The following is a 25,258-nucleotide window of genomic DNA, read 5'->3' on the forward strand; positions in this document are numbered from 1 at the left end:
TTTACGCCATTCTCCTGCCTCAGCCTCCCAAGTAGTTGGAATTACAGGTGCCCACCACCAGGCCTGGCTAATTTTTGTATTTTTAGTAGAGAGGGGGTTTCACCATGTTGGCCAGGTTGGTCTCGAACTCCTGACCTCATGTGATCTGCCCGCCTCGGCCTTTCAAAGTGCTGGGATTGTGTTTTATTAAAAGCCCAATTAATTAATAAAAGAGGCCGGAATCAAATAAAGAAAGTGGTAGCCTTTATTTGCAAATATGCACGCGCTCTCGGGCAAGGTTCTCTGGTCCGCAAGTAGGGAGGGCCAGGGAAGTCGCGGGCTGGAGAAGTCGTGCCGGCACTCGCCAGCGACAGATTTTTATGCCTTGCGACCGGAAAGGGGAGGGCAGTGGGTGGGACGGGGGTGTCTTCATGGGCATGGATGGGTAAGTTTTGATTTCTTCAGGTTGACGTCACTTGGCGCATGCTCAGTTGGTTTGTGCTTTCCCGGGCGCGGGCAAATTGGTGGTGAAGAACTCGGAAGCAACAGGGACTATGCCTTCTTGTTCATTTTTCCTCCATCTTGGCCCATTCCTTCACCCAAACAGTCCAACCTCTCATTGATTATAAGATTTTAGGGCGCAGTTTTCTCTCTGGCTGCTTCCTGCTGTTAAGGGGCATAGTTAGGGTCTGAGGTTGGCAGTTGGGTGTAAGGGTGTAGGAGCATTTGATTGAAGGAAACTCGAGTAATTTTCTTGGACCCTGGCTCGGAGAAATTTTATAAAAATGGGAGCAAAACATAAAATAATGCAGATAATTAGTATGGGGATTAGGAAAGGAAGCATTTGTTGTACTATTGGCAGCAGCCATACAGGGGGTCCGGGTACTAAAGGGCTGTTAAATTGTTGGAGTTCTTTCTTGATTTTGTTTAATCTTTGAATGTTGGTGTCAACTAAGCCTGATTCATTTATGTAGTAGCAACATTCTTCTCCAAGGAAAAGGCATGTTCCTCCCTTTTCAGCAGTAAGATCATCTAATGCCCGCCTATTTCGTGCCGCTACCTGAGCCACTGAGGTGATCTGACGCTGTAAAGAGGCTGGGCTTTCAGCTGAAGCCTCTATGGCTGCCTGGAGCTGAGTGGAGAGGGTCTGTGTGGATGGAATTGAGTAGGCGAGGGCCCCTGTTCCAAGTCCTGAGGCTACTAGGGAGGATGCTAAGGAAACCCCAATAACTAATGGAAGAAAGATAGCCCGTTTTTGGATTTTTTGGCTAGGAATAGTGAGCTGAGAAGTTAGTTCAGACAGTTCTCCTTTACCATATAGGGTTAAACTGGGTACCAAGGACACTGGAACGCAAAGAGACTGGGTGAGGGAGGTATAGTTAAGAGTTTTGGATAAGGTATGGTTATACCAGAAGTAGCCGCCAAGGGGAGCCGTCTGGGTTTTACTGGGAGCTTGGGTGTGATTGCACCATGAAGAATTTGGAGTGGAGTAACAGAAGGGAAGGGGTAGACTTTGTGGATTATGATATAAGGGGACTTGAGACAGGGGTGCTGATTGAAGTGAGCCGGTAGAGTCATTGGTAGTATTGAAAGCGGCTGGTAGGGGGACTGCCAAAAAGGGGGCTTTGCCGAGAGTAGCGCAGAGAAAGCATTGGGAAAGATTTTTCAGTCCGGCTGCCTGCGATAGATTAAGTCCTAGACGAATAAGGGCCAACCATGAGAATGGGTCTTTGTTGTTTGGGGGGTTTAACTGTTCCTGTAGTTTTTGTTCGCGTTGATTTTGTAGAGCCTGCACAGTTTTAGGGAATTGTATCTGTTGGACATACGTTCTAATTACCCGGATGGCTGCGGTTGGATATGAGGAACTGACTGTTGAATAAAGTCCGCCTTTTACCCCACTGGCCCACCGGGAATCCCAAGGATCTTTGATGAGAAGTCTGTATTTTTTAGTATTTTCGTCCTGGGTAAATATGCTTGCTGTCATTTGTAGACGCCCACCTGTCCAACCTAACTGATGTATGTTGCAGTAAGAGTAGGGGCACCCAACATTAGCCTCTTGCCAGTAGTTCCGGCAGTTATAGTAGGTCTGGTCATATAGGAAGCACAGGGCCGGGCGATAGCCTGGAGTGAGGGAACTTAGGGTGAAGTTTAAGTAGATGGCCTGTTGGCAACCTAGCGGGGGGCAATCTGCAGTACCTTGCATGACTGAATGAACTTGGTTATTTGTGGTCCAAGTCTCAGTGATAGAGAATCTCCACACAAAGTTAGGAGTAGTAAGAGGAGTTACTGGGATTATAGTTAACCATGATAATATCAACAAAGGTGCAGAAAGTACGCTCATTATGGCTAAAGTCACAGAGGGTACCTTGCCAGGCTCGGTCTTCTAAATGATTAGGTGAGGAGTCGGGGAGAAGAGTGGCTAAGGGTTCTATGAAGAGGAAGTCAGTAATTGTCTTAAAAGAGAAAGGTATGGCAGGTAGGGTGCTAATGGTGTGGGTAGAGTAGGGGGTTCTTGCGGCATGAGAGGGCGCCCGTATACCAGTTCAAAAGGACTAAGGCCCGTGGGGCTTCTTTTTTTTTTTTTTTTTTTTTTGAGACGGAGTCTCGCTCTGTCGCCCAGGCTGGAGTGCAGTGGCCGGATCTCAGCTCACTGCAAGCTCCGCCTCCCGGGTTCACGCCATTCTCCTGCCTCAGCCTCCCCAGTAGCTGGGACTACAGGCGCCCGCCACCTCGCCCGGCTAGTTTTTTGTATTTTTTAGTAGAGACGGGGTTTCACCGTGTCAACCAGGATGGTCTCGATCTCCTGACCTCGTGATCCGCCCGCCTCGGCCTCCCAAAGTGCTGGGATTACAGGCTTGAGCCACCGCGCCCGGCCTTTTTTTTTTTTTTTTTTTGAGACGGAGTCTCGCTCTGTCGCCCAGGCTGGAGTGCTGTGGCGCGATCTCGGCTCACTGCAAGCTCTGCCTCCCGGGTTCACGCCATTCTCCTGCCTCAGCCTCCCGAGTAGCTGGGACTACAGGCGCCCACAACCGCGCCCGGCTAATTTTTTGTATTTTTAGTAGAGACGGGGTTTCACCGTGGTCTCGATCTCCTGACCTTGTGATCCGCCCGCCTCGGCCTCCCAAAGTGCTGGGATTACAGGCGTGAGCCACCGCGCCCGGCCGGCCCGTGGGGCTTCTAAGTGCCGCTGGTAGTCTGGTAAGGGCAAGGGGTAGTAGGGTTACCCACAATTGCTGTGCCTCTATGGAGGTTCTGGTTAGTTGTTGCTTGATGAGTCCAGGTAATGTTGAGAGAATCTGCAACCGGGGGCACAAGGGCATCATGAAAACAATGTTGGAGCCAGGGTGGGGATGAGAGGGTAGGTTAATGGACGCCCTAAGTTTGGTTAAGATGTTTCGTCCTAGAAGGGGGTGGGGCAAGAGGGCATGATGAGGGAAGAGTGGGCAAAAGTGGGGCAAGAGGGCATGATGAGGAAAGAGTGGGCAAAACATGCATAGTCCAGGAAGCAATTTAACATCGGGGTCTGGCGAGGGTTAGACGGTTTACCGTTTACCCTAACTACTGAAATGGTGGAGCGTTGGCTAAGTCCTCCATAGGACGGCAAAACAGAGTATTGATGAGAAAAGAAATGGGCTTACCCGCTACCTGTAGCGTTACCCTGGGCTGGGCGAGGGTGACCGGGGTCTCCGAGTGTGGGCACCGTCAGTCCTCGTCAAGGTGTAGGAGTTGGAAGGAGCCTTCCCACCTTTGAGGAGAGGCACTACGTTGAGGCGCGGTGCCTGTCCTGATGGCGGGGCAATCAGACTTCCAATGCCTCTCCTGCTGGCAAGCTGGACATGGCGTGGAAGGCGGGCAGGGATGTGGGCACTTATTAGCCCAATGCTCAGTCATAGGAGACTTGTCTTTTATCTTTTCTGCCGGCAGAGTGGGCAACGCTGGTTGGAGGGCAGCCACCAAAGCCTGTACCCAAACAGATTGCAGGCGTGAGCCACCGCGCCCGGCTCCTTTTCTTCCTTTCCATGTAATAGCTTGATTGAGAAATAATTCACATATCAAATTCACCCTTTTAAAAAGCGAGCAACGCGGGGCGCGGAGGCCACGCCTGTGATCGCAGCGCTCTGGGAGGCGGCAGTTCCAGGCGGGCGGATCACTGGGCCGGGAGTTTGAGACCACCTGGGCAACGTAAACTCCGCCTCTATAGAAACAATTTAAAAAAAAGAAATAAGGAGCGCGCGGCCCGCGGGGGCAGCGCCTTTACCAGCCCGAGCCTGCAGCCCCCGAGGCCGCGCCGTCCTCGGCCCCCCCGGGCAGCGCCGGGGTTTTGTCAGGCGCGCGCTGCTGTTTGCCTGGACTGCGTTCCCTCTGACCCTGAAGCCAGCGGCCCCACCGACACGACCTAAAAAGTGAGAGCCACACGCGGGATCCGGAGACCACGCCAGAGTCCCACGGGCGACGGCTCCCCCCGGCGGGTCCACAGCCGCACGTCGGCGCATGCGCGCGGCCAAGCCGGTTCCCGCGCCCACCAGCGCGCATGCGCGCCCCGCCCCGTACCTCCCCGTGCTCGGCCGTGTTGGTTCGTCCGCGCCGGGGGCGGGGCCTGGGGGCCCGCGGGAAATTTGGCGGGAACCGCGCCCGCCCCTTCCTCCCTTTCTTTTTCCTTCCTTGCTTTCGTCGCGCACTCCGCCGCCATGGAGCAGCGCCGCGTCACCGACTTCTTTGCGCGCCGCCGCCCCGGGCCCCGCATCGCGCCGCCCAAGCTGGCCTGCCGCACGCCCAGCCCCGCCAGACCCGCACTCCGCGCCCCGGACTCCGCCACCAGCGGCAGCCGCAAGCGCGCCCGCCCGCCCGCCGCCCCCGGACGCGACCAGGCCGGGCCGCCGGCCCGCCGGAGGCTGCGGCTGTCGGCGGACGCGGTGAGGGACGTGGGGAGACTGAACCCGGGGGGTTGGGGGCGGGGAAACTGAGGCCCGGGAAGCGGGGCTCGGAGAGACTGAGGCCGGGGCTCGGGGGCGGGGAAACTGAGGCCCAGGGGCGGACCTCGGGGAGACTGAGGCCGGGGAGACTGAGGCCCGGGGGGCAGGGCTTGGGGAAACAGGCCGAGGGAAGGGGGTGGGGAAACTGAGGCAGGAGGGGACGGGGCGGGGAGGCAGGGCGGGGCGCGGGGAATTTGAGGCCGGGGGGCAGGGCGCAGGGAACTCTGGGACAGGTCGGGGGACCCTGTGGCCGCCCTGACACCATTGGGGGGCTTGGCTGGCTTCTGAGATGAGCAGGAGGCACTGCGGGGTTTGCGCCGGGATCTGATGATGATGATGGGGCTGGAAGGGGGGTCCGCCCTGGAAACTGCCCGGGAAGGCGAGAGCAAGGCTGGGTCCCCAGCCAGCTTTAGCGCAGACCACCGCCTGCGGGAAGCCCTAAGCCCCCGAGCCATGCCCATCTGTTAACTCAGAGGGGCTTCTGATCCTTCAGGGTCTTCTGCAGAGCCAGGAGCACCAGGTCTTGTCATGGGTTCACCCTTGGGGTCCCTCTCACCAGGTTTCCAGCCCCAGTTCCCCCGAGGCCCCTGACTCCCTCGAGGCCCCAGACATCCCAGCCTGCCCTTCTCTGGGCCAGAAGATAAAGAAATCCACCCCGGCAGCAGGTCAGCCACGCCAGCTGAGGTCCTCGCAGAACCAGGTGAGGGGCGGGGCCTGGGACAGATTCGGGAGGGCTGAGTGGTGCCGGCCTGACTGCCTGACTGCCTGACGGCACCACGTCCCCTGATCCCCTTGAAGGACACCATCTCTGAGCTTGCGTCATGCCTCCAACGGGCCCGGGAGCTGGGGGCAAGAGTCCGAGTGCTGAAGTCCAGTGCCCAGGATGCTGGGGAGTCCTGTACCCCAGAGGCCAAGGGCCGCCCTGAGGAGCCATGGTGAGTGCTGGGTGGGTGGACAGGAGGCCTTGGGAAAGGCCGGCTGGTGGAAGGCATGGCCGGGCGATCCTGGCAGAGGCCCAGGTCTGCTCCTTTGGAGGAGGGAGGTGGTGAGGTCACCAGGGCATGGAGCCAGACCCCTGAGAAATAGGTCCTAGGCACCGCTGGCCCTTTGCCCTCAGTCCCTCCTGTGGGGGGCAGCTCCTGCCTCCGGCGCTCTGGCAGGTTCCAAATGCTCCTAATGCTTTGGTGTGTTGTCTGCCCCTGCCCCTGAGAGCTGGCGAAACTGGGCTGGGAAGAGGGCAGAGCTTCCCTGGGGGTGCCGCATGGACACAGCAGAGCTGGGGTGTGGAGCTGGGCTTTCCCATCACCAGTTCTACCCCTAACGGTGCCAATGCTGGTGGCTGTGCAAGGGCCGCGAAAGCCATCGTGTGTGGCATGGCAGGCCCCATTGGAGGCTCCCTGGTCGAGGGGCCTGCTGTGGCACTGGAGGGGTGGGGGCCTGCTGCTTCTCACAAGGCTTCTCCCTCCCTGACAGTGGCGAGAAGGCGCCCGCCTACCAGCGCTTCCATGCCCTGGCCCAGCCTGGCCCACCGGGGCTCGTGCTGCCCTACAAGTACCAGGTGCTGGCGGAGATGTTCCGCAGCATGGACACCATTGTGGGCATGCTCCACAACCGCTCTGAGACGCCCACCTTTGCCAAGGTCCAGCGGGGCGTGCAGGACATGATGCGCAGGTGAGTGGCCGCGGGTGGGCTGGGGCTGCCCTGGAGTTGGGAGGGGGCCCGGGCCTGCCGCCTCCTGAGCCGGCCCCCTCCTCCTGTAGGCGTTTTGAGGAGCGTAATGTTGGCCAGATCAAAACCGTGTACCCGGCCTCCTACTGCTTCCGCCAGGAGCGCGGTGTCCCCACCTTCAAGGATGGTGTTAAGAGATCAGATTACCAGCTCACCATCGAGCCACTGCTGGAGCAGGGTAGGTGCTGGGTGCAAGACCTTGGTTTCCCCATCTGTGACCCACACACTTTCTGGGGTGGGTGTGAGGTGCTGGGCGGCCTGGCCGGGACTCAGGCCTGGACTCGTCCCACAGAGGCTGACGGAGCAGCCCCTCAGCTCACGGCCTCGCGCCTCCTGCAGCGACGGCAGATCTTCAGCCAGAAGCTGGTGGAGCACGTCAAGGAGCACCACAAGGTGAGCGACCCCGGCCCTGCTGTGCAAAGATGGTGGCACAAGCACTGCCTCAGCACGTAACCCTGTGCTTGGAGCATCCCTGCCACCCACGGCTTCTCCCGGGATGGAACCGGGCTGGGTTCACCCTGAGCTGAGGGCTGGTGTGCTCAGGGTGCAGCTGCAGGCACTGAGAAGGTCCCCAAGGCATTCAGCGAGTATGGGCTGTGGGAGGCCGTGTGCTCTCCCTCCAAGCTGAACACTGGGCAGAGGCTAAGTAACTTGCCCAAGGTGGCCCGGCTGGGACGGGGACGTAAGCATAGACAGCCCCACCTCACATGCAGCCTCTCCTTGTTTCAAATGTGCCCAGTGTCACCCATCTGCTCCTTCTCCCCAGGCCTTCCTGGCCTCCCTGAGGCCCCCCATGGTGGTGCCGGAGGACCAGCTGACCCGCTGGCACCCACGCTTCAACGTGGATGAAGTGCCCGACATCGAGCCAGCTGTGCTGCCCCAGCCACCCGCCACGGAGAAACTCACCACTGCTCAGGAGGTGCTGGCCCGGGCCCGCAGCCTGATGTCACCCAGGGTGAGGCTGCGAGGCTTGGGCAGCCCCTTTCTTCCGGGTGGGTGGGCCAGCCTGACCCCGGGCATAAGAGGTGGGGCCTTGGCGATGAGCTTAACGCCTCATCTGGCTTCCTCCTTGGCTGGGAGGTCCAGAGAGTGGGCGGCATTTGCCCTCTGTCCCCAGCTGCAACCTCTAAGCCTGGCTCTGTCACTTGCCCCATCTGGGGAGTTGGCCCCGGGCAGGCGATGCCACACACTGGGACACTGCACTGACCAGCACAGACCACCCAGTGTGCCGGGCTAACTTGTGCCTTGAGAGATACCGGGGACTCCTGGGCAGAGAGCCAGGGGCATGTTGCCTCCTGTGACCTCTCCGCCCCAACTTGTCCCTCCCGCAGATGGAGAAGGCCTTGAGTCAACTGGCCCTGCGCTCTGCTGAGCCCAGCAGCCCCGGGCCCCCCAGGCCAGCACTGCCGGATACCCCACCAGCCACCCCGCCTGCAGCCTCTCCCAGCGCTCTGAAGGGGGTGTCCCAGGATCTGCTGGAGCGGGTGAGTCATCCCCAGTGATGGCGGGTGGGGGCCTGGTGATCTGCTGCCCACTAACCAGGTCCCCACACCTGCTGCAGGTCCGAGCCAAGGAGGCACAGAAGCAGCTGGCACAGATGACGCGGTGCCCGGAGCAGGAGCAGCGGCTGCAGCGCCTAGAACGGCTGCCTGAGCTGGCCCGCGTGCTGCGGAGCGTGTTTGTGTCCGAACGCAAGCCTGCGCTCAGCATGGAGGTGGCCTGTGCCAGGATGGTGGGCAGCTGTCGCACTGCCATGAGCCCCGGTACGTGCACGGCCGGGTGAGGGGGCGTGCACAGTGGAATTGCCCAGTGCTGCAGCCGCCTCCCCAGGTTTCTGACCAGGGGTGTCTATCACTGATTTGTTCTGTTCAGATGTGCAGTGGGCACTGGCCACTTGCACTGGTGTGTGCTGGGTGCTTAGCCCTCCTTTGAGCCACCCCTGAGCCTTCACCCAGCCCTTCCACACCTGCAGCCTCTGGAGGCAGCTTCCCTCTCACAGCCCTGGCCCGTTTCCCTGACCGCGTGCAGTGCTTGGTCAGAAGGGGCCCCACGTGCACCCTACACGGCCTCCCAGGCCTCTGGTCACCACACCCTGAGCACGTGGGGGTCCCCACACTACAGGGCACCCCCTGCCTCAGGGTTTTCATGGGCTGGTGGCCCCCATGCTTGGTGCCTCCTCACATGGCCTCAACTGTAGGCCTGGCTCTCTCCACTCACTGTTATGCCTCCCAGATCCGGGCCTCTGATCAGAACCACCTCTGCCTTAAGGCCCGGGGATGGGGCACTGAGGGCGACCAGGTGGGCACAGAGGTCGGGTGGTCAGGCTGGTCTCAAGTGCTGCCTGTGTGGGGCTGGGGCCCAGCACCAGCCTGTGTCCCCTTCTCCTCCCACAGGGGAGATGGAGAAACACCTGCTGCTCCTCTCCGAGCTCCTGCCAGACTGGCTCAGCCTTCACCACATTCGCACCGACACCTACGTCAAGCTGGACAAGGCCGCGGACCTGGCCAGCATCACTGCACGCCTGGCCCGCCAGGCCCGCGCTGAAGAGGGGCTGTGAGCCTGGGGGCCACTGGCCTGGGGCCACCAGCATTTTCTTTTATGAACATGATGCACTTTACTTTTCCTTTCCGGAGTGCCCCTGAGGGCCAGAGGCAGAGCTGGGCTGCAGGCTGCACAGCCCAAGGGTCTCTGGCTGCAGGTGGTGGCCCCTGCATGGGGCTCACCTGGTGGATTCACATTAAACCTGTTTCTGTGGGCACCTCTGTCCTTGCTGCTGGTGGGGAAGGGAAGCCAGATCCCAGCACCCCCTAGGGGGCCATCAGGGCAGGGGAATGTGGCTGAGGGTGAAGGGGGCTTTGGCAACATGGGGTTGGGTAGTGTGGGTGGCAGGAGGCCATCCCCTCTAATCTTGGAACCTCTGAACATGGGACGTTCCACAGCAAAGGGTGACTTTTGTCATTAAGAACTTCAAGATTGCCGCGGGGGCCTTCACAAGAGGGCCAGAGCCAGCCACCTTTGAAGACGCGGCCCTGCCCCGACACAGGCAGCCTGGAGAAGCTGGGCAGGACATCCCTGGAGCCTCCAGAAGGGACTGGCCCACCCACACACTGACTTCAGTACTATAATAAAGTCGGGCTTACAGCCACTAGATCTGCAGTAGAACCCTTTCAGTAGCACTGGCCGCCTCAGGGTGGGACCTGCATTGACAGACTTAGTTACCCCTGAGCCCTCACGTGCGTCCCTAGAGGATGGGTCACACGGCCTCTTTCTGCAGTGCCTGGATGGTTCCGGCTCCTGAGGTGAGAACCAGGCCAGACTGCTGGGCATCATGCCGAGCAGCACGTGCCCATAGTCCAGTTGGTTTGGTGGTGTCCTGGGGCTCCCTGCCCTGGGGAACAGGATGACAGGAGACGGCTCTCATGGCAAAGCTGTTTACTGCGTTCTGTGTGTAATTGGGCCCCGGGTGGCTGAAGCACAGCTTTGCCCCAGGCTTTGGCACTTCCAGCCCCAGGAGAGGTGCTGAACCCGAGCAAGGGATATGTTCCCTGCGGGCAGCTGGTGCCCCTGGTGACTGCAGAGGTCACTGCAGTTGCCCAGGGCTGAAATGTCCCTGGGTTCCAGCTGCAGATGTTGGGCTGGGAGGCCCTGTAGTCACTCATACTGCAGGAGAGAGAAGAAGGGTACAGGAGCCAGCTTCTCCCTGCCCTTAAGCGAGGTCAGCTCCACCAGGCTCACGCACTCTAGGACCTCGGCCTGCAGGCGGCCCAGCAGCTCACAGGCGGCGTGCATGGTTCCTGGGGATGGGAGGGTGAGGTCCCCAGCTGGCCTGGGCTGTAGAGACTGGGTGCTCCAGGGCAGCCCCTGGGTTGGGGAGGGGAGGGTACGGGGAGAGAGGAAGGTGTCGGCCTGGCCACCAGGCAATAGTAAGCTGGACAATAGTAAGCTGCATCCCACGTCAGGCACAGCGAGGTCCTGCCCTACTCCCACCAGGCCCTTGGAGCCACAGCAGTTGGCTGTGGGGAGACCCTCACCACCAGTGGCCAGCAGATCATCCACGACGACCACCCTCTGTCCTGGCTCCAGGGCATCTTTCTGGATCTCCAGCTCAGCCTGGAGTGGGAAGTGGTGTGTGGTCCTCAGCCTCCCGCAGAAAACAGCTGTGTGTGCACAGCTTGGCAGCTGCCACCCTAGGCCCTGACTCCAACCCCACCTTGCTGTTCCCTGGCTGTGTGAGCCCAGCCTGTGTCTCACCCTTTCTGAGCTCCCAAGAGCACTGTAACCACAGCAGCTCCACTTGACACGCCTGGGAGGGCCTTTAGATCTGGGGGAGAGTGGCCACGGTGGCCTGGCCCTCCCCTTCCTCTGGCCACCCCAGCCCCTTACCTTCCCGTACTCCAGGGCATAGGAGGCCCACACAGTGGGGCCTGGCAGCTTCCCCCGCTTTCGGATGAGCACACAGCCCAGTCCAAGCTCCTGGGCCAGGGAGGGGCCAAAGAGGAAGCCTCGGGAGTCTAGGCCTGTCAGGGCGAGTGACAGGAGTGACTTGGCAGCATGGGAGTCCCCAGGGGCCAGGGTTGGCCGGTGCCAAGGGCTACATGGTTGGCTCCCAGCTGAAAGGCCGGTGACGTGCGCCATTTAAGGAGTGTCACCTGTCACCTACCAGGAGCTGCTTCCGGGTCAGAGTGCAGACCTGGGTCTGTCTTTTAAGGTGCCACTTTTTAGCTGTGGTCCTGGGGGAGTCACCGCCCCTCTCCCCCAGCTCAGCAGCCCATCTTTAATGGGGCTGGTAGAAACCTGTCAGGCCTCAACTCTCTCTCAAAGGCAGCTCTGCCCCAGGGCTTCTGTCTAAAAACGGAGTCTCTCAAGGTGACCTGAGCTGTGAGTCTCTCAAGGTGACCTGAGCTGTGATGGTTGGGGGACGCTCAGGGAAACCCTGCCCCAGCCTGGCAGGAGGTCAGGGAGGGCTTCCTGCAGGAGGTGAGAAGGGGGCTCTGGCAGTGCTGGCGCTTCCCTCAGGGCAGTGTGCAGGGAGTGGGCTGTCACGCCCTAGGAGAGGCAAGACCACCAGAACACACTGTTCTCCCTGGGCCACCTCTCGGGCTCTCCCGGAGGCCTCCAGGCCCCCCTTCCTTGGGTGGGCATTCCGTGATCTTCACCAGGGAAGTCCTGGCTCGTGGCAGGCGCTCAATACCAGCTCGCAGAAGGAACAAGAAGCGAGGCAGCTGGGCCCCGTGGATTCAGCTTGGGCACTCCAGGGAGACCAACTGACCTGGCGACTCGGTCACGCTTGTCCTGGGCTGGGAACCCGGAACCTGCGGGCAGGGCGCCTGCACAGCGCGGCGGCCTCGGGGGCCCAACCTCACAACCCTTAGGGGGCGACCCCAAGCACCGTGCCCGTCCCGGCGCCCCCGAAGGACCCCAAAAGCCCTCCCCCAAACAGACGCGCAGAGCCCACGTGCTACCCTCGGCGCGCGCGGAGGCAGAGGCGCCCTGGATGCGGCCACGCGGCACTCGCCTGCGATGTAGTCGATGCGGCCCCCGTGGGTCGCCTTCAGGTGTCGCGCCAGGAGGCCGATGGCGGCGCGGAAGGAGGCGGGGTCCTTCAGGACCGGCGAGATGTCCCTGGACCCAAAGATAGGCCTGGTGACGCCGGGGCCGAAGGAGGGCAGCGGCCCCGGGGGCGAAGGATGAGGGTTCCCGCCCTGCCCGCCCCGCTTGCCGGACAGTGCCGAGGTCGCGGGCAACGCTCTCCCATCCGCAGGCCCGCAGGTCGGGACGCCACGAGGGCGGCCTGCGCTTGCACCTGAATAACACGCCCGGGGTGGGGAAGTCGGGGAAGCTGCGGATCCGCCGCTCAACCAGCTGCAGCTCGGGGTCCGCCATGGCCGCGTGCGAGGAGCCAGCGGCGGCTCGAGCGCGCCTGCGCGGAGACTGGCGGGGCCGCCACGAAGGGCGGGGCATCCCCGGGGCGCGGATGCGCGGGTGAGGGCGGGGCTTCCGCGGGAAGGGGCGTCCCTCGCCGGAAGCATGTACCGTATTTCATGGACTCCTAGGCGCCATCGATTTTAAGACGCGCTCGCATTCCACGCACCACTGAGCAGAACGTTCGAACCGGACAAAGGTGCGAGTCAAGGCGCCCTTCCTTTTCTCGGGCCGCGCCTCTGACTGCAGCCAGGCAGCTGTGGGCCGGGGCCCTGGCGGCTGGAGGAGGGGCGTGAGCTGGTCTCGCCCACGCACCTGGAGCGCTTACGGGCCTCACCCTTTCTCCGCTATTGGCTGAGATCCCCACGCTGCGCGCGGGAGGCTGGCGCGCGGGGTGGAGGAGGGCGTGAGGAAGGAGTCCAAGTAGCAGGAGGGCGGTGCAGGACCCGGAGGAAGCAGCCCAGGGCGGAGGCGGCGGGCTTGGGCTGGACCTGCCGGGGGCGCTGGCCTCTCGCGGATGGATGGGCCCTGCCGTTGAGGTGGCTCTTCCCCGCCCGGACCTGGGGGAGAGTGGCCGGAAGGCGTGGCCAGGACAGGGGGCGCATCCGCGAAGGCAGTGGCCCTTCTGTCCGCCTGCAGAGGCCAGGTGACTCCTCAGCCTTGGGGTGGGGAGCTGTGAACCCCCTGGCCGCCCGAGGACTGGTACCCAGGGGGTTGCGTGAAGCACAACTCCCTCCAAACACAATTTCCTTTCAAAAAAATCCCCAGGGCTAAAATGCCTTGTGCTCTATTCCAAAACTTTTCTTCGTTTCGCAGCCTTTTTTTTTTGAGACGGAGTCTCGCTCTGTCGCCCAGGCTGGAGTGCAGTGGCGCGATCTCGGCTCACTGCAAGCTCCGCCTCCCGGGTTCACGCCGTTTTCCTGCCTCAGCCTCCTGAGTAGCTGGCCGAGTACAGGCGCCCGCCACCACGCCCGGCTAGTTTTTTTTGTATTTTTTACTAGAGACGGGGTTTCACCGTGTTAGCCAGAATGGTCCGGATCTCCTGACCTCGTGATTCGCCCGCCTCGGTCTCCCAAAGTGCTGGGATTACAGGCGTGAGCCACCGTGCCCGGCCCATCATTTCGCAACTTTTCCAATTCAGCTTTGGCCTGGCAGCTACTGCAGAAGGGAAAACCCACTCAGTGGAAGGCAGCCCCCAGGAGCCTTCAGAGGGGGGAGGCCGGAGGCTGCGTATGGCTGCTGGGGCCCCCGTTCCAGGGCGGGTGGGGGACCTATCCTCTGATTCCGAGGGGCATGGCAGCGGCTGCCTCGAAGTGTGCCATGGTCAGGGCTGGCAAGGCCTGGGACCTGGGCTCCAGACCTCTAGGGAAGGTGCAAATGGAGGACCCTGATATCTTCACATCCCCGCAGAAGCTGCCACATGAGGCAGGCCCACGGGCCAAGTGTGTGAACTGCAGTTAAGCCGTCCACATCCAGCCCAGGAGGCCTCGGCCTTCCCCTCCTTGTTCCTGACTCTGTCTCCCAGATGGCCCGAGGAGGGCCTGGGACTGGGGGGTACTGGAGGAGGGATCTGGGGAGGGTTCAACACGGAATTGGCCCTGTCACCTCCTTCAACCCCGGGCTGTTGGGCTGGTATAGGAACAGCAGGGAGCCCCGAGTCCTGCCCTTTGGCAAGGAATGCAGCGCTGGGCTCTGGAGAAGGTGGGAGGCGGCTGGAGCTGGGCACCTGATTCTTGGCAGCTGCTGGGAAGGTATAAAAGGAAAATAAATCTCGGGACCCCAAAATCACTAAGCCGAGAAAAGCCAAGCTGGGAATTAGGCAAACCTGCCTCCTATTTTATTTCTAAGTAACGTAGCTACAATGATAAAGACTACATACCTTTCTCATAATTAGTGCCCAAGGAAATTCCTTGTGGACAAAGGACAGACGGAACTGGAAGTCACCCCTCTGGGGCTCCTGAGACAAATGCTTATCTGATTGTTCCCCTCCCTTATTGTTAACATAAAAATGCGGATTCACTGGGCCAGACTGAATCACGTATTCAGTGGAAGGCTGGCCGAACCAATGTATGTCTTACACATACTATCTTATGTCTCCCTAAGATGTAAAGGCAAACTGTACCCCCAACCACCTCGGGCACATGTTTTCAGGACCTCCTGAGGCTGTCACGGGTGCATCCTTAACCTTGGCAAAATAAACTTTCTAAATTGACCGAGACCTGTCTCAGATATTTGGGGTTCCCAAAGGCGTGAGACGGCAGTGTCCTGAGGTCTGAGGCGCCGTGGCCGAGGAGGAGGGTCCTGAGATCTGAGGCCCCGTGGGCGAGGAGGAGGGCCGAGCACACTCCAGGGTCAGGTCCTGGGTAGGTGGAGTCATGCAGTCCCCCTGTGTCTGCAGGTGCTGTCTGTCTGGCCTGGGCAGGGTCGGGGGAGCACTGAGGCCAGAGCCGTCCTTCCCCCAGGCACTTGCAGAGCCAACCGGAGATTCCAGGCCTGGCCTGGGTCCACGCGGGTGCTAGTGGGACCAGAGGCACTTCTTGGGAATGGATTCTGGAGGTGTCAGACACTTCCCTAACTTTTCACAGCCCGGGGGTGCCCAGTTCTGGGAAATGAAAATTGAGAAAACAACACAGTTATTCCCAGCTCGCGTGGGCCCAGCAGCAGCACTTTGTTGTTCTGTTTGGAGACAGTCTCGCTCTGTCACCCAGGCTGGAGTTCAGTGGCACGATCTCAGCTCACTGCAACCTCTGCCTTCCGGGTTCAAGCGATTCTCCTGCTTCAGCCTCCCGAATAGCTGCTGGGCTTACAGGCACGGCTATACTCCACGCCTCGCTAATTTTTGTATTTTTAGTAGAGACAGGGTTTCACCATCTTGACCAGGCTAGTCTTGAACTCCTGACCTCGTGATCCACCCGCCTTGGCCTCCCAAGGTGCTGGGATTACAGGTGTGAGCCCCCACGCTCGGCCATTTCTTTAATAGAAACAAGGGTTCCCCATGTTGGCCAGGCTGGTCTCAACTTCTGACCTCAGGTGATCTGCCTGCCTTGGCCTCCCAAAGTGCTGGGATTACAGGCGTGAGCCACCACGCTTGGCCTTGAGCAGTTTGATGTGTCCCCCGCCCAGTCCAATCCCCGACTCCCATCTAATTGGCCTCAGTGTGGAGGCCACCTCAGTCCAGGCGGGCAGCTACACAGACGCCTCCCCAGGAATCATGGGAACTCGGGAGGCGGCGCCCTCCCGACTCAGCCTCCCAGCTCTGAGGAGGCTGCTGTTGGAGGAGTGAGAACTTGGTGGGGAAGTCCTGGGTGTGGGGGATGCAGCTGCCAAGTGGCTGAGGGCCTCTGTGTGGCCAGCAGTGTTAGAAAGGCCCACCCCGAGCCTCTCAACTCATCACCCTCTCTTGCAGCTTCAGCCTCTCAAGAAGCCTTTCCCAGGGAGGAGCCGGTCCCTGCCGCGCTGCTGGGCTCAGTTCAGTGTGGCACTGAGCGGAGCCTGCACCCCTCCATCGCCTGAGTGTGTGTGGACCTCACAGCGCAGCCCCACTTAGTGGAAGCCTTGCTTGGTGGGAGGGCACTTTTCCTGGCAACAGAAAGGGAGACTTATGCCCCTAAGAGGAGCCTTCTTGGCTGAAATGAGTGCCGTTTGGTTCCGTGTCCCCATCCGGGCCACCTCGGTGCCACGTCGGATGCCGCAGGGCCCTGAGGGCACCTTCCCGTCGGGACAGACTTTGAATTCTGTGTGCTGCTTAATCGGACAGAGGACTAAGGACACTCTCAGCCCTGGGCGGCAGCAGGCGTGAGTGTCACTGAGTGGCCACATGAGTGTCCCTCCCCCTTGGCCACCAGAGCAGGGGTGGGTCTGGCTGAGGAGGTTGCTCCCAAACTCCAGGGGCAGCAGAGGCAGCCGCAGGGTGTGTGTGAGTGCGTTTCTCAAAGGCTGCTCAGCTGTCCCAGGAGCAGGGGTCCAGGTGGCCAGACTCCCTCTCCTCTGTGTCAGAGACACCACTGAGCCCCTCGGCTGGGGCTGGCCTGCAGTTGGTGGGGACAGAGGGCAGGGAAGGGGTGAGGAGGGCAAGTGGCCCCCAGGCTTCACACGCGTGCCTGTGTATCTCCTCCGTGGCTCTGCTCGCGGTGGCGTCTGGGCCCCTCAGACCCCAGTGGCTCACCTCGCCAGGTCTGAGTTGGCACCACTTTTCCCCCTGCAGAGGGCACAGGTGTGGCGGTGGGGGCAGCTCCCCCAGTGCCCAGGAGATGGCAGCGGCAGCCAGGCTGTGTGCACCCCCCTCCCCTGCCCTGGGCCCCGTCTCCATGGCTGGTGTGGCCTGCACCCGTGGAGCCACTGCAGCCTGGGTCGCAGAGCAGGACCCAGCAGCACGGACTGGGATTGGGTGTGGAAGGCAGAAGCCCAGGGATCCTCCGTGGCTGGTGGCCCTGGGCTCCTGGGGCCCGAGACTCAGGGGTCCTGAGACAGGGACCTCCCTGCTCCACTGCTGAGTCCAGAGGCAGGGACGCCAACTGCCCAGGTCCCTTTGAAGGAAGGGCCCTGAATATCTTCCTATGAAACTTGCCAGGCACCCCCGCCAGCCCCCCAACTAACGGAGGTGGCCCTGCCCCGCCCAGTCCTAAATGATCCCTGCAGGGTGGACCCTCCCTGGGCAGGGACAAGGCCATCTGCCCTCCCTGGTCCTCATTGCTGGGAGGTGCTGCTGATGTCCGGTGCTCTCCTGTTCCACCTGCCGGCCCACGCTGTGGCTCCCTGGCTGTGCAGAGCCACCACCTTCCTTCCCACGGCACGGCGGGCACCCAGCGGTTCCCACGCTGCAGCCAGGTCCTTTCGCCCACACAGCAGGAGCCCAGGCTGAAGTCTGCAGCTGCCCCGGGGTCCCGAGCTCCTGCGGTTTCACTCGGCGGATCCAGGGGCTGTGGGCAGCCACGCTCAGCCCACGTAAACAGGTAAGTGATGGCTCAGGGACCTGGAGGCTGGGTTTGGCCATCTCCACTGTGCTCTGTGGGCTCTGGGCACCCAGGAGTGACACTGCAGACCTGTGTGTGGCCCGTTTTTGCTGACTGGAGTGAAGGCTGCACATGTCCCATCTGAAGGAGCCGCGAAGGCCTTCCCTGCTGGGACCCACATCACTGTGCTGGGAAAAAGGCCTTTGTGGCCACTGCACACTCAGGATGGCTGGGCCGTCCACACCCCACCCTAGCGGACCCCCAAGCAGGGGACAGAAAAGCTGCTCCTAAGAGGCCCTGACTGCGGCCCCCATGTCTGGACAAGGAGATACATCCTTTGTGCCTTGAACACAGACTTCAGTGAAACTTTGGAGGCACATCTATGCTTGTGTTTCTGGCTGATGCTGGTGTGATTAGGCCGTTTCTCCACTGGAGGTGAACATGGCCTGGTCTCATCAGGCTGCAAGGAGATGCTGCTCTGGGTGACTGAGTGGGATCAGGTCTGACACGAAGGTCCCTGGAGCTGGCCCAGCATGAAGGAGGCACAATGGGAACCTCGCAGGTGGGCCCTGGGGCTGCTGCCACTCACAGTGCAGCACCAGTCCACCCGGGACCCAGCGGGCAGTGCCGTTCCTGCCTCAGTGCCTGCAGAGCCTGGGGATTCGGGTGTCATCACAGGGCCCCCCCAAGGAGAAGCTGCCTGTGTGGGAGTCGAGGACCAGGGGACCCCGGCCCCTCTCATGCTTCCTGCTGTCCCCCAGTGACCACCTGTGGGGGGCAGGAGAGGGGTCTTGGAGCTCCCCAGTCTCAGCCAGGCAGAGGCCCGGGTGGCCGGCTCTGGACCTGCGGCTGCCCTGGCACAGTGTTGTTCTGGTCCCCGAGTCGCTCGGCTCCAGCTCCCTGAATCCTGGACACCACCACGTGTGCTCTGAGGCACCAGGGCCTTACCACTGACGGAGGCAGGGAAGAGCCCCTACACCCGCCCTGTGCTGGCCACGGTTCATCCTGGGGCCCCAGGTGGGTGGCTGCGGCCCCGGCACAGAGATGGCTGCCTGCATACCAGCCACTTACCATGACTGCCCAGTTGCACACGTTGAGCTGGGGCTGCCCGGGGACCAAGGCCTCCTGGTGCTGCTGGACGACCGAAGTGATCCTGCTGAGGGCCTCCTGGTACTCAGCGCTGGCAAAGCTGGGGACAAAGAGCTCTGGTCACATGGCTGTGGCTGCAGGGGTGCGCCTGGGGCCAACAGTGAAGGACAGGGAGGGGCTGGCCTGGGAAGGCTGAGGCTTCAGGGGTCTAATGGGCCGAGAACCACAGTGGGCAGTCACTGTGGACCACGTGCTCAAGCCTACAGCGGCCCCAGGCCTTGCTAGGACAGGCAGCAGGCACCTGAGCCATCCTCTGCCCTCAGACTCACGGGCAACGGAAGAAATGGAGGCTCGGGAGGCCAAGCCCTGACAGAGAGGCTGTGAGAAGAACCGTCCCGTCCTGTCCCCACTAGGGTGACCTGCCTGTGACCAGGACCTGGGACGTGTGGGCTGGGACTTGTGTGTGGGTCTCCCCAGTACTCGCTACTACGTAAACATTTACAAATACAACACAAACTTGTTTCATTACAAAAGCAATATCATCCCATTGCCCAAAAAAAGCGGGAAATGGAGAGGAATAGCATCTGTGGTTCTAAAATTCCAATGCAAACACGTGGAGTGTCTGGATTCCTTTCGTTTTCACGAAGATACGATTACACAACTCGACGAGGTGCCGTGAGGGCCGCAGTTTGCGATGCTGTGAATCTAGGGTCCATGGCGCTGTCGTGCCGGGCTCTGAGGACATCTGCAGAGATGATGCTTTTTCACCATTTTCAATCATTTCTAATATCGCCAACATGCACCTGAACAGACACCTGCCCCCACTGTCATCGTGGAGATGCAGGGAGGAACTTCCATGAGTGTGAGGCTGAAGCTGGAGCTTGTCACTGCCCAGGCCGGGAGCCGCATTGCTGCTGGTGGGGACGCGGACTGGAGCAGCCACTGTGGAAGGTAGTGTGGCAGCTCCTCACAAAGCTAGAGATGGGGTTACCAGGTGAGCCAGCTCCCCTCCTGATGGAGCTGGGAGGTGTGGGTGGACCTGGGCCTGGGGACACCGCTCTGTCCACTCCAGGCTCCGTGCTGCCTTCCCGCAGCCAACATCCTGGGCTTCTGAGCTGCACACTTGGTGGAGGAGAGGTGCTGCTGAGGAAGTGCCCAAATGGTCCCTGAGGCCATGGGAGGGGCTCCAGCCCAGGAACCTCAGCGCAGGCTCAGCCCCGTGGCAAGGCGGTTGCCCCGTCCAGAGGGTGCAGGAGCCTCAAGCGACCTTGGCAGTGGTGCTGCCACCCTCGGTCCTGTACTGCTCTCTGCTGCCTCCCACTGGCCCTACACAAACCCAGGCCGATTGGTAAGCAGAGAACAGCCTGGGCAGAGAGCAATTGCTGTGCTCAGGCCTGGCTCTGCCTCTGCACAGCCACTCCCCTGACGCTCCTGGGTCTTCCCAGGACTAACCTGATAGGGCAGGAATGCTGGAGACCACTGGAAACGCATGTGCCCCAGAACCCCAGACCAGCAGCAGGAACTGGGGACCTGCTCATCCTGCTGGGGTGAGGTGGAGAAGCCTCCAGCCAGGCCTAGCCCAGGGAGACAGCTTTGGGCAAAAAAAAAAAAAAGGAAGCCAGAGTGTTGGGCCTTCCTCCAGCCAAGTGTTGGGGCCTCTGTGTCGCCCCTAAGGAGGTGCCAGAGGGCACGTGGGCTTGGTACTGGCGACCATGACCCTCGAGACTCCCAAGGGTAAGGGGAGGGCTTCCCTGAAGGCTGGCAGGCAATGGCACAGGCACAGGCATCCTCGATGGGGTGAGGACAAGGCCCAGAGAGCAGAGGGTGGAGCTGGGGCTGGCGGCTTTCTACCATTCCTCCTGCTAGCTGACCTGTGTCCTTGCACTTCCTGCTGGCCCCAGGGCCTGGACACCTCCCCTCTGGCCTCAGCCATCCCCAAAGGCAGTTCAGAGTCGGGAACACATCACTGGGGGCCGGGTGGACGGTGGCCCAGAAGGCACAGAAGTGGGGAGACCACCAGGGTGCACGGGAGAGAGGAGGGCAGGCCACCAAGCATGTGTGGGTACGAACAGTAAGAGGAGACACAGGCACGGGGAGGCGGCGGGCAGGGTGCAGAGGGGCTCCGTCCCTGTGGAGCCTGCATTTGGGGGAGTCCGGCTGGCACCGCCCCAGCAGTCAGGAGGCCCTGCACCGACTTACCTCAGGGGGAACCGCTCCCCCGGGTCCCGTCCCAGGTGGAAGATCAGGGGACTTACCTCAGGGGGAACCGCTCCCCCGGGTCCCGTCCCAGGTGGAAGATCAGGGGCAGCTTCGTGTGGTCTTCCAGGCTGTGAGTTGTGACCCCGGAAACGTTCTGCCCAGGGCAGAAATCAACGCCCTGCAATGAGAAGAGGAGGGAAGGTGTGTCCTGGAGCCCCTGACCGCGGCGTGAGGGGCCTCATCTGCCCGTGTCCTGGAGCCCCTAACTGGGGGCTGTGGGGGGCCTTGTCTGCCTGTGCCTAGCAGTGTTCCTGGTACTCAGCATGGTGCAGGGCACTGGCTGAACGCTGAAGGACTACTGGGCCTGTAAGCATCCTGTGGAGGAAGTGAAGCCACCTGCTCTGGACCCCCGAGATGCATAGCTGGCATGCCTCACGTACCCCGTTTTCATGTACCCCTCTTCTTTGTGGGGCAGGTGAGTGTCCTTAAAACACCTTAGCCAGCCTCACATCTAGACAGCCACTAATTTCATGGAGGAAAGCCCCTTTTAACACCCTACTCTCTGCTGGGGATGAGAGGGAGGGCCTGCCCTGGGAGAAGGGAGAGCCACAATGCCCAGAATCCCTATAGAAACCCTGACACGGGGAAGAGCAGGACCAACACCTGAAAGGCGAGAGGAAACAGAAAGAGCCAGGGGGTTGACGCAGACTCACACGCTCAAGAAGGGCGAGGATTTCACAGTAACCACAATTCTCTCTCTGCTGCCGCCCCCCGCCCCCACCCCCGGGCTCCCTGATTCGGGAAGGGGGAGGTATGCCTCTAATATTCCCAGAGGGGGTGCTGCAGGCCAAGGGGTTCATCTGAGGACTGTGCCAGGGGCTCCAGCAGCCAGGAGACTGGGCCACTGTGTGCAGGGATCCCTCAAGCCTTGAGCCAGGGTGGGCAGGGACAGGTGCAGCCAAGCTGCTTGCCTCTGGCACCAGTGACTGAGCAGCTCCCACGGGCATCAGCCGTCTGACAAGCAAACTGTTTCCTAGCACATGGCGTGTGTCTGGGAGGGACAGCTGGTCAGCGGAGCAGACCATGTTCTGCTTTTCAGTGGAGGAGGGAGGTTAGAAGTCCATGCAATTCCACTGACGTGCCCTGGGCTGCAGATTCCCGAGTCCACGGCTGGAAACCAAGGGCCACGCTCAGCGTGGCTCAGGGCAGCAGTGGACGCGAAAGTGGCACCACAGTGGTGGGCAGTGTTGTGGCCTCCCGGACAGACAGCATGTGTGGATGGACAGCAGGAGGAACGGCCACACTCTGCAGGAAGATGCTGGCAGGTAATGGGGAAGCATCTCAGTCAAGACACATGACGTGACCTACGGCCGGGACGCAAGTCAAATAAGCTGTTTAATCAAGACCCGGCTGATGTGTGCAGATTTCTCTCTCACTGCTATGTTCCGAGGGAGACCTCACCCTGGGGGCACCACAGCAGAGCCAGCCATCGCCCCACACCTCTTCCTCCTCACTGAGCCAGCACCGAGTGCCAGGCACTGGGCATGTACGGTGGGGTGCAGGCAGGGGCCTGGGAGTCAGGACTGACTTTTAAAAGAGAGGTAGGAGGGGAAGGGATGATCCCGTAGACAGGCAGACGCTCGGGGATTTGGTCAGGAAAGGCCGAGGGTCTCACGGATCGGCCTGACCTCTCCTGCTTCCCACTCTGTGGCCGCAGCAGCCACTGCAGTGGGGGATGTGCATGGCCCCGGTGCTCCTCTGGGTGACCGCCGCATCCTCTGCACACCTGGTACCTGCCAGGCACTAGTTCTCTCAACGAGCACAGCACCGAGGACGCACTGGGATGTGACAGTGTACGGCGAGCACGGCAGCCAGGGCTGCCCACCGCACACGGCTCAAGGGCCTGCGGCGAGGAACGCATTCAGGTTTGGGAACCCAGGGCAGGGCCTGTGCCCTGCTGGCAGAGAAGCCAGGCACTAGGCAGGGCAACTTGTCCGATGGCTGGCGTGGGCCTGTGGGCTGATCTGATGGCTGGGGTGGGCCTGTGGGCTGATTGGATGGCTGGGGTAGGCCTGTAGGCTGGGTGCCAGCAGCTGGGTCTCCAGGTGGGAAGGGGTCCTGCGGGGAGCAGAGCACTGCAGGGGTCAAGGGCCCAGCCTGAGGTGGGCAGAGGAGGATCCTGGGGCGCCAGGAGAAGATGGGGGCAGAGCCACAGGACCCAGCAGCGGCAATAGCCTGTGAGGGCTGGTGTGCACCTTCTGACTTTGCTGCCACCTCACTGGCAGGCACTGGCCAGGCTCCACCCAAAGGCCACTCTGCCAGGAGGAGCGACTCGGTCCGGCCTGGCCCCAGGGCTAACACCCGTCCGTGGCTGTGGTTTTCCTCACAGCACCTTTCCCTCCTCCCCCAAAGGCCCAGAAGGGAAGGTGTTGAGGACCCCATTAGTGGAGGGCTGTGGGTGCTGGGGTCTACCTGGCATCAGCCAGTGGAGGGGTCCTAGGAGCAGTGACCTGTGGTCAGGTCACACTGAGGACTCTCCAGGCCCAGCTGGTTCTCAGGCTCAGCCTTCAGAATGACACTAACAAGGTCCCTCCAGGTGACCTGGGACCAGGGGACGACAGACCAGCACACAGCCCCGAGCTGTGACCACACCGGCCTGCGCCTTCAGAGTAGGGGCCAGCCCAGGATGCACAGTGTGGCCTTGCAGAGCAGTCACCCCCGGCATGTGGACCCCCCAGGAAGGACCCCACTGGCCCCGGGCAGGCGGCTCGGGGGACATGACCTCGTCATTGTCTATGATGCTCCAGCTGGCTGGGCCTCACTGTCCCCTGGGAGGGAGGAGGGCGGACGGGGCCGGCATTTGGAAGAAAAGCATCCGTGTTGTCACAACGGGAGGTGGCAGCGGCAGTGGTGGCAGGGAGCCCAAGGACCCGGGACCTCCACAGGCAAACCTGTGACCCACAGAGTGACCGGCACAGGCCTGGAGTGTGGATAAGGGACCTGCTGCCAGAACCCTGGCACCCCCCACCCCCCCGTCACGTGGGCTCTGGGCAGACTCGCTGTGGCTGCAGGCCAACTGCTCTCTGCCTTTGCCCACGAGGCTGATGTGGGCCGAGTCCCGGCTCCAGGATGGTCTCCATGGATCTGACAGCAGCAAGCAACTAATTCCGAACTATTTGACCCAAACGACGGAGGGGCGAGGACCCCGGGGCCCCCAAGGGCTTCCTGCTGGGCACATCTCTCCCTCGGGAGCAAATCCACAGACAGCCCTTCACCAGCTCTGGGGATGCCAGGTCCCACCGCACGGTATCACCAGGAGGTGACCAAACCGTTGTGCACAGCTGGTAGGTGCTCCCAGACAGAGCTGCAGCCTCAGCCCAGCGACAGTGCTAAGGCCCAGCACAGCTCTGCCCAGGAAGGCAGGGGCATCGGGCATGGAGCTATTCTACGATGCAGGTGTCTCCACGAGGCCCCAGGGAGAACTGGAGAGGCCACCCCACCACAAACCCCCCTCATCCCCCCCACCCCCACCACAAACCCCCCACCCCCCGACCCCCACACTGCCAAGGGTGTTTTGTCCGTCACAGGCTCCCATATGACCCACTCAGCCACGTGTGATAGGAACCAGAGGGTGTCTGTCGTCCGCAAGGCTGGCCAGCCGCCAGAGACCAAGGCCCAGTCCGTGCCCTCCAAGAGAACCCCAGGCCCACAGGGCAGGCGAGTCCGTGGGGCTCCGGCCACGGGCCGGCCTGCCGAGCCACACCTTGTGGGGTTGTGGAGCAGGACGGGAACAACAGGATCACGGACTTGATACCCACGCAGGACGCAGATTCTCCCCGGCAGTGGCCACAACAGACAAAAACGTCACAGGAGCCTACTGTCATCTGCTGTTAGGCTGGAAAACAAATTCTGATTTTTCTTTTTTTTTTTTTTTTTTTTTGAGACGGAGTCTTGCTCTGTCACCCAGGCTGGAGTGCAGCGGCCGGATCTCAGCTCACTGCAAGCTCCGCCTCCCGGGTTTACGCCGTTCTCCTGCCTCAGCCTCCCGAGTAGCTGGGACTACAGGCGCCCGCCACCTCGCCCGGCTAGTTTTTTTTGTATTTTTTAGTAGAGATGGGGTTTCACCGTGTTAGCCGGGATCGTCTCTCGATCTCCTGGCCTCGTGATCCGCCCATCTCGGCCTCCCAAAGTGCTGGGATTACAGGCTTGAGCCACCGCGCCCGGCCATCAGGCTGCGATTTTTACGAGTAAGGACATCTGCCCCGGAACAGGTGAGTTCACTACCGACGACCCCACTCTGCCTACGGCCATGAGGCCAAGCCCCGGGCCCTCAGGACCGCGGCGTCTGCCATGTCACCAAGCCCTGGGCCATCAGGACCGCGGCATCTGCCATATGGCCAAGCCCTGGGCCCTCAG

General features: G+C 61.3%; 3 protein-coding genes and 1 long non-coding RNA gene across 30 annotated transcripts in view; 1 reads left to right on the forward strand and 3 right to left on the reverse strand.

Moving 5' to 3' along the window:
* Positions 1-221: 221 nt before the first annotated feature.
* On the reverse strand, positions 222-4,458 carry LOC102143237 (uncharacterized). Its single transcript, XR_010583898.2, has 3 exons — positions 4,042-4,458; positions 3,618-3,939; positions 222-740 (listed from the first exon to the last, which is right to left on the reverse strand). It is a non-coding gene; the product is annotated as an uncharacterized lncRNA (long non-coding RNA).
* Positions 4,459-4,629: 171 nt separating this feature from the next.
* CDT1 (chromatin licensing and DNA replication factor 1) lies at positions 4,630-9,438 on the forward strand. 2 transcript variants are annotated; one of them, XM_045382165.2, is made up of 10 exons: positions 4,630-4,892; positions 5,446-5,652; positions 5,751-5,887; positions 6,426-6,623; positions 6,713-6,858; positions 6,973-7,073; positions 7,447-7,635; positions 8,012-8,164; positions 8,242-8,443; positions 9,074-9,438. In XM_045382165.2, the coding sequence occupies exons 1-10, from the start codon at positions 4,668-4,670 to the stop codon at positions 9,235-9,237; spliced, it is 1,722 nt and encodes a 573-aa protein (XP_045238100.2). In that variant the 5' UTR covers positions 4,630-4,667; the 3' UTR covers positions 9,238-9,438. The 2 variants fall into 2 exon arrangements, with proteins under 2 accessions (XP_045238100.2, XP_045238101.2); XM_045382166.2 differs by having other exon boundaries at positions 5,512-5,652.
* Positions 9,439-10,097: 659 nt separating this feature from the next.
* APRT (adenine phosphoribosyltransferase) lies at positions 10,098-12,613 on the reverse strand. Of its 6 annotated transcripts, none has more exons than XM_005592783.4 (5): positions 12,484-12,613; positions 12,196-12,302; positions 11,064-11,197; positions 10,712-10,790; positions 10,098-10,474 (listed from the first exon to the last, which is right to left on the reverse strand). In XM_005592783.4, exons 1-5 carry the CDS (start codon positions 12,561-12,563, stop codon positions 10,332-10,334), a joined length of 543 nt encoding a protein of 180 aa, XP_005592840.3. In that variant the 5' UTR covers positions 12,564-12,613; the 3' UTR covers positions 10,098-10,331. The 6 variants fall into 6 exon arrangements, with proteins under 6 accessions (XP_005592840.3, XP_045238102.2, XP_073882898.1 ...); XM_045382167.2 differs by having other exon boundaries at positions 10,098-10,541; XM_074026797.1 differs by lacking the exon at positions 10,712-10,790.
* Positions 12,614-14,411: 1,798 nt separating this feature from the next.
* The window catches only part of GALNS (galactosamine (N-acetyl)-6-sulfatase), a 43,233-nt gene continuing 32,386 nt past the window's right edge, over positions 14,412-25,258 (reverse strand). For 8 of the 21 annotated variants that reach the window (XM_074026769.1, XM_074026776.1, XM_065537407.2 and 5 more), the window contains 2 exons: positions 20,899-21,020; positions 19,149-19,467 (listed from right to left, as the gene is read on the reverse strand). In XM_074026769.1, coding sequence (XP_073882870.1) covers positions 19,236-19,467; positions 20,899-21,020 — 354 coding nt within the window. In that variant the 3' untranslated portion in view covers positions 19,149-19,235. Of the gene's footprint in view, positions 15,205-18,625; positions 19,468-20,823; positions 21,021-25,258 lie in introns of those variants that run through there. The other 13 variants (XR_012428724.1, XR_006694780.3, XR_012428729.1 and 10 more) reach the window with 4 other exon arrangements.

Source organism: Macaca fascicularis, chromosome 20 (assembly GCF_037993035.2).
Source record: "Macaca fascicularis isolate 582-1 chromosome 20, T2T-MFA8v1.1".
Classification (NCBI taxonomy): domain Eukaryota; kingdom Metazoa; phylum Chordata; class Mammalia; order Primates; family Cercopithecidae; genus Macaca; species Macaca fascicularis.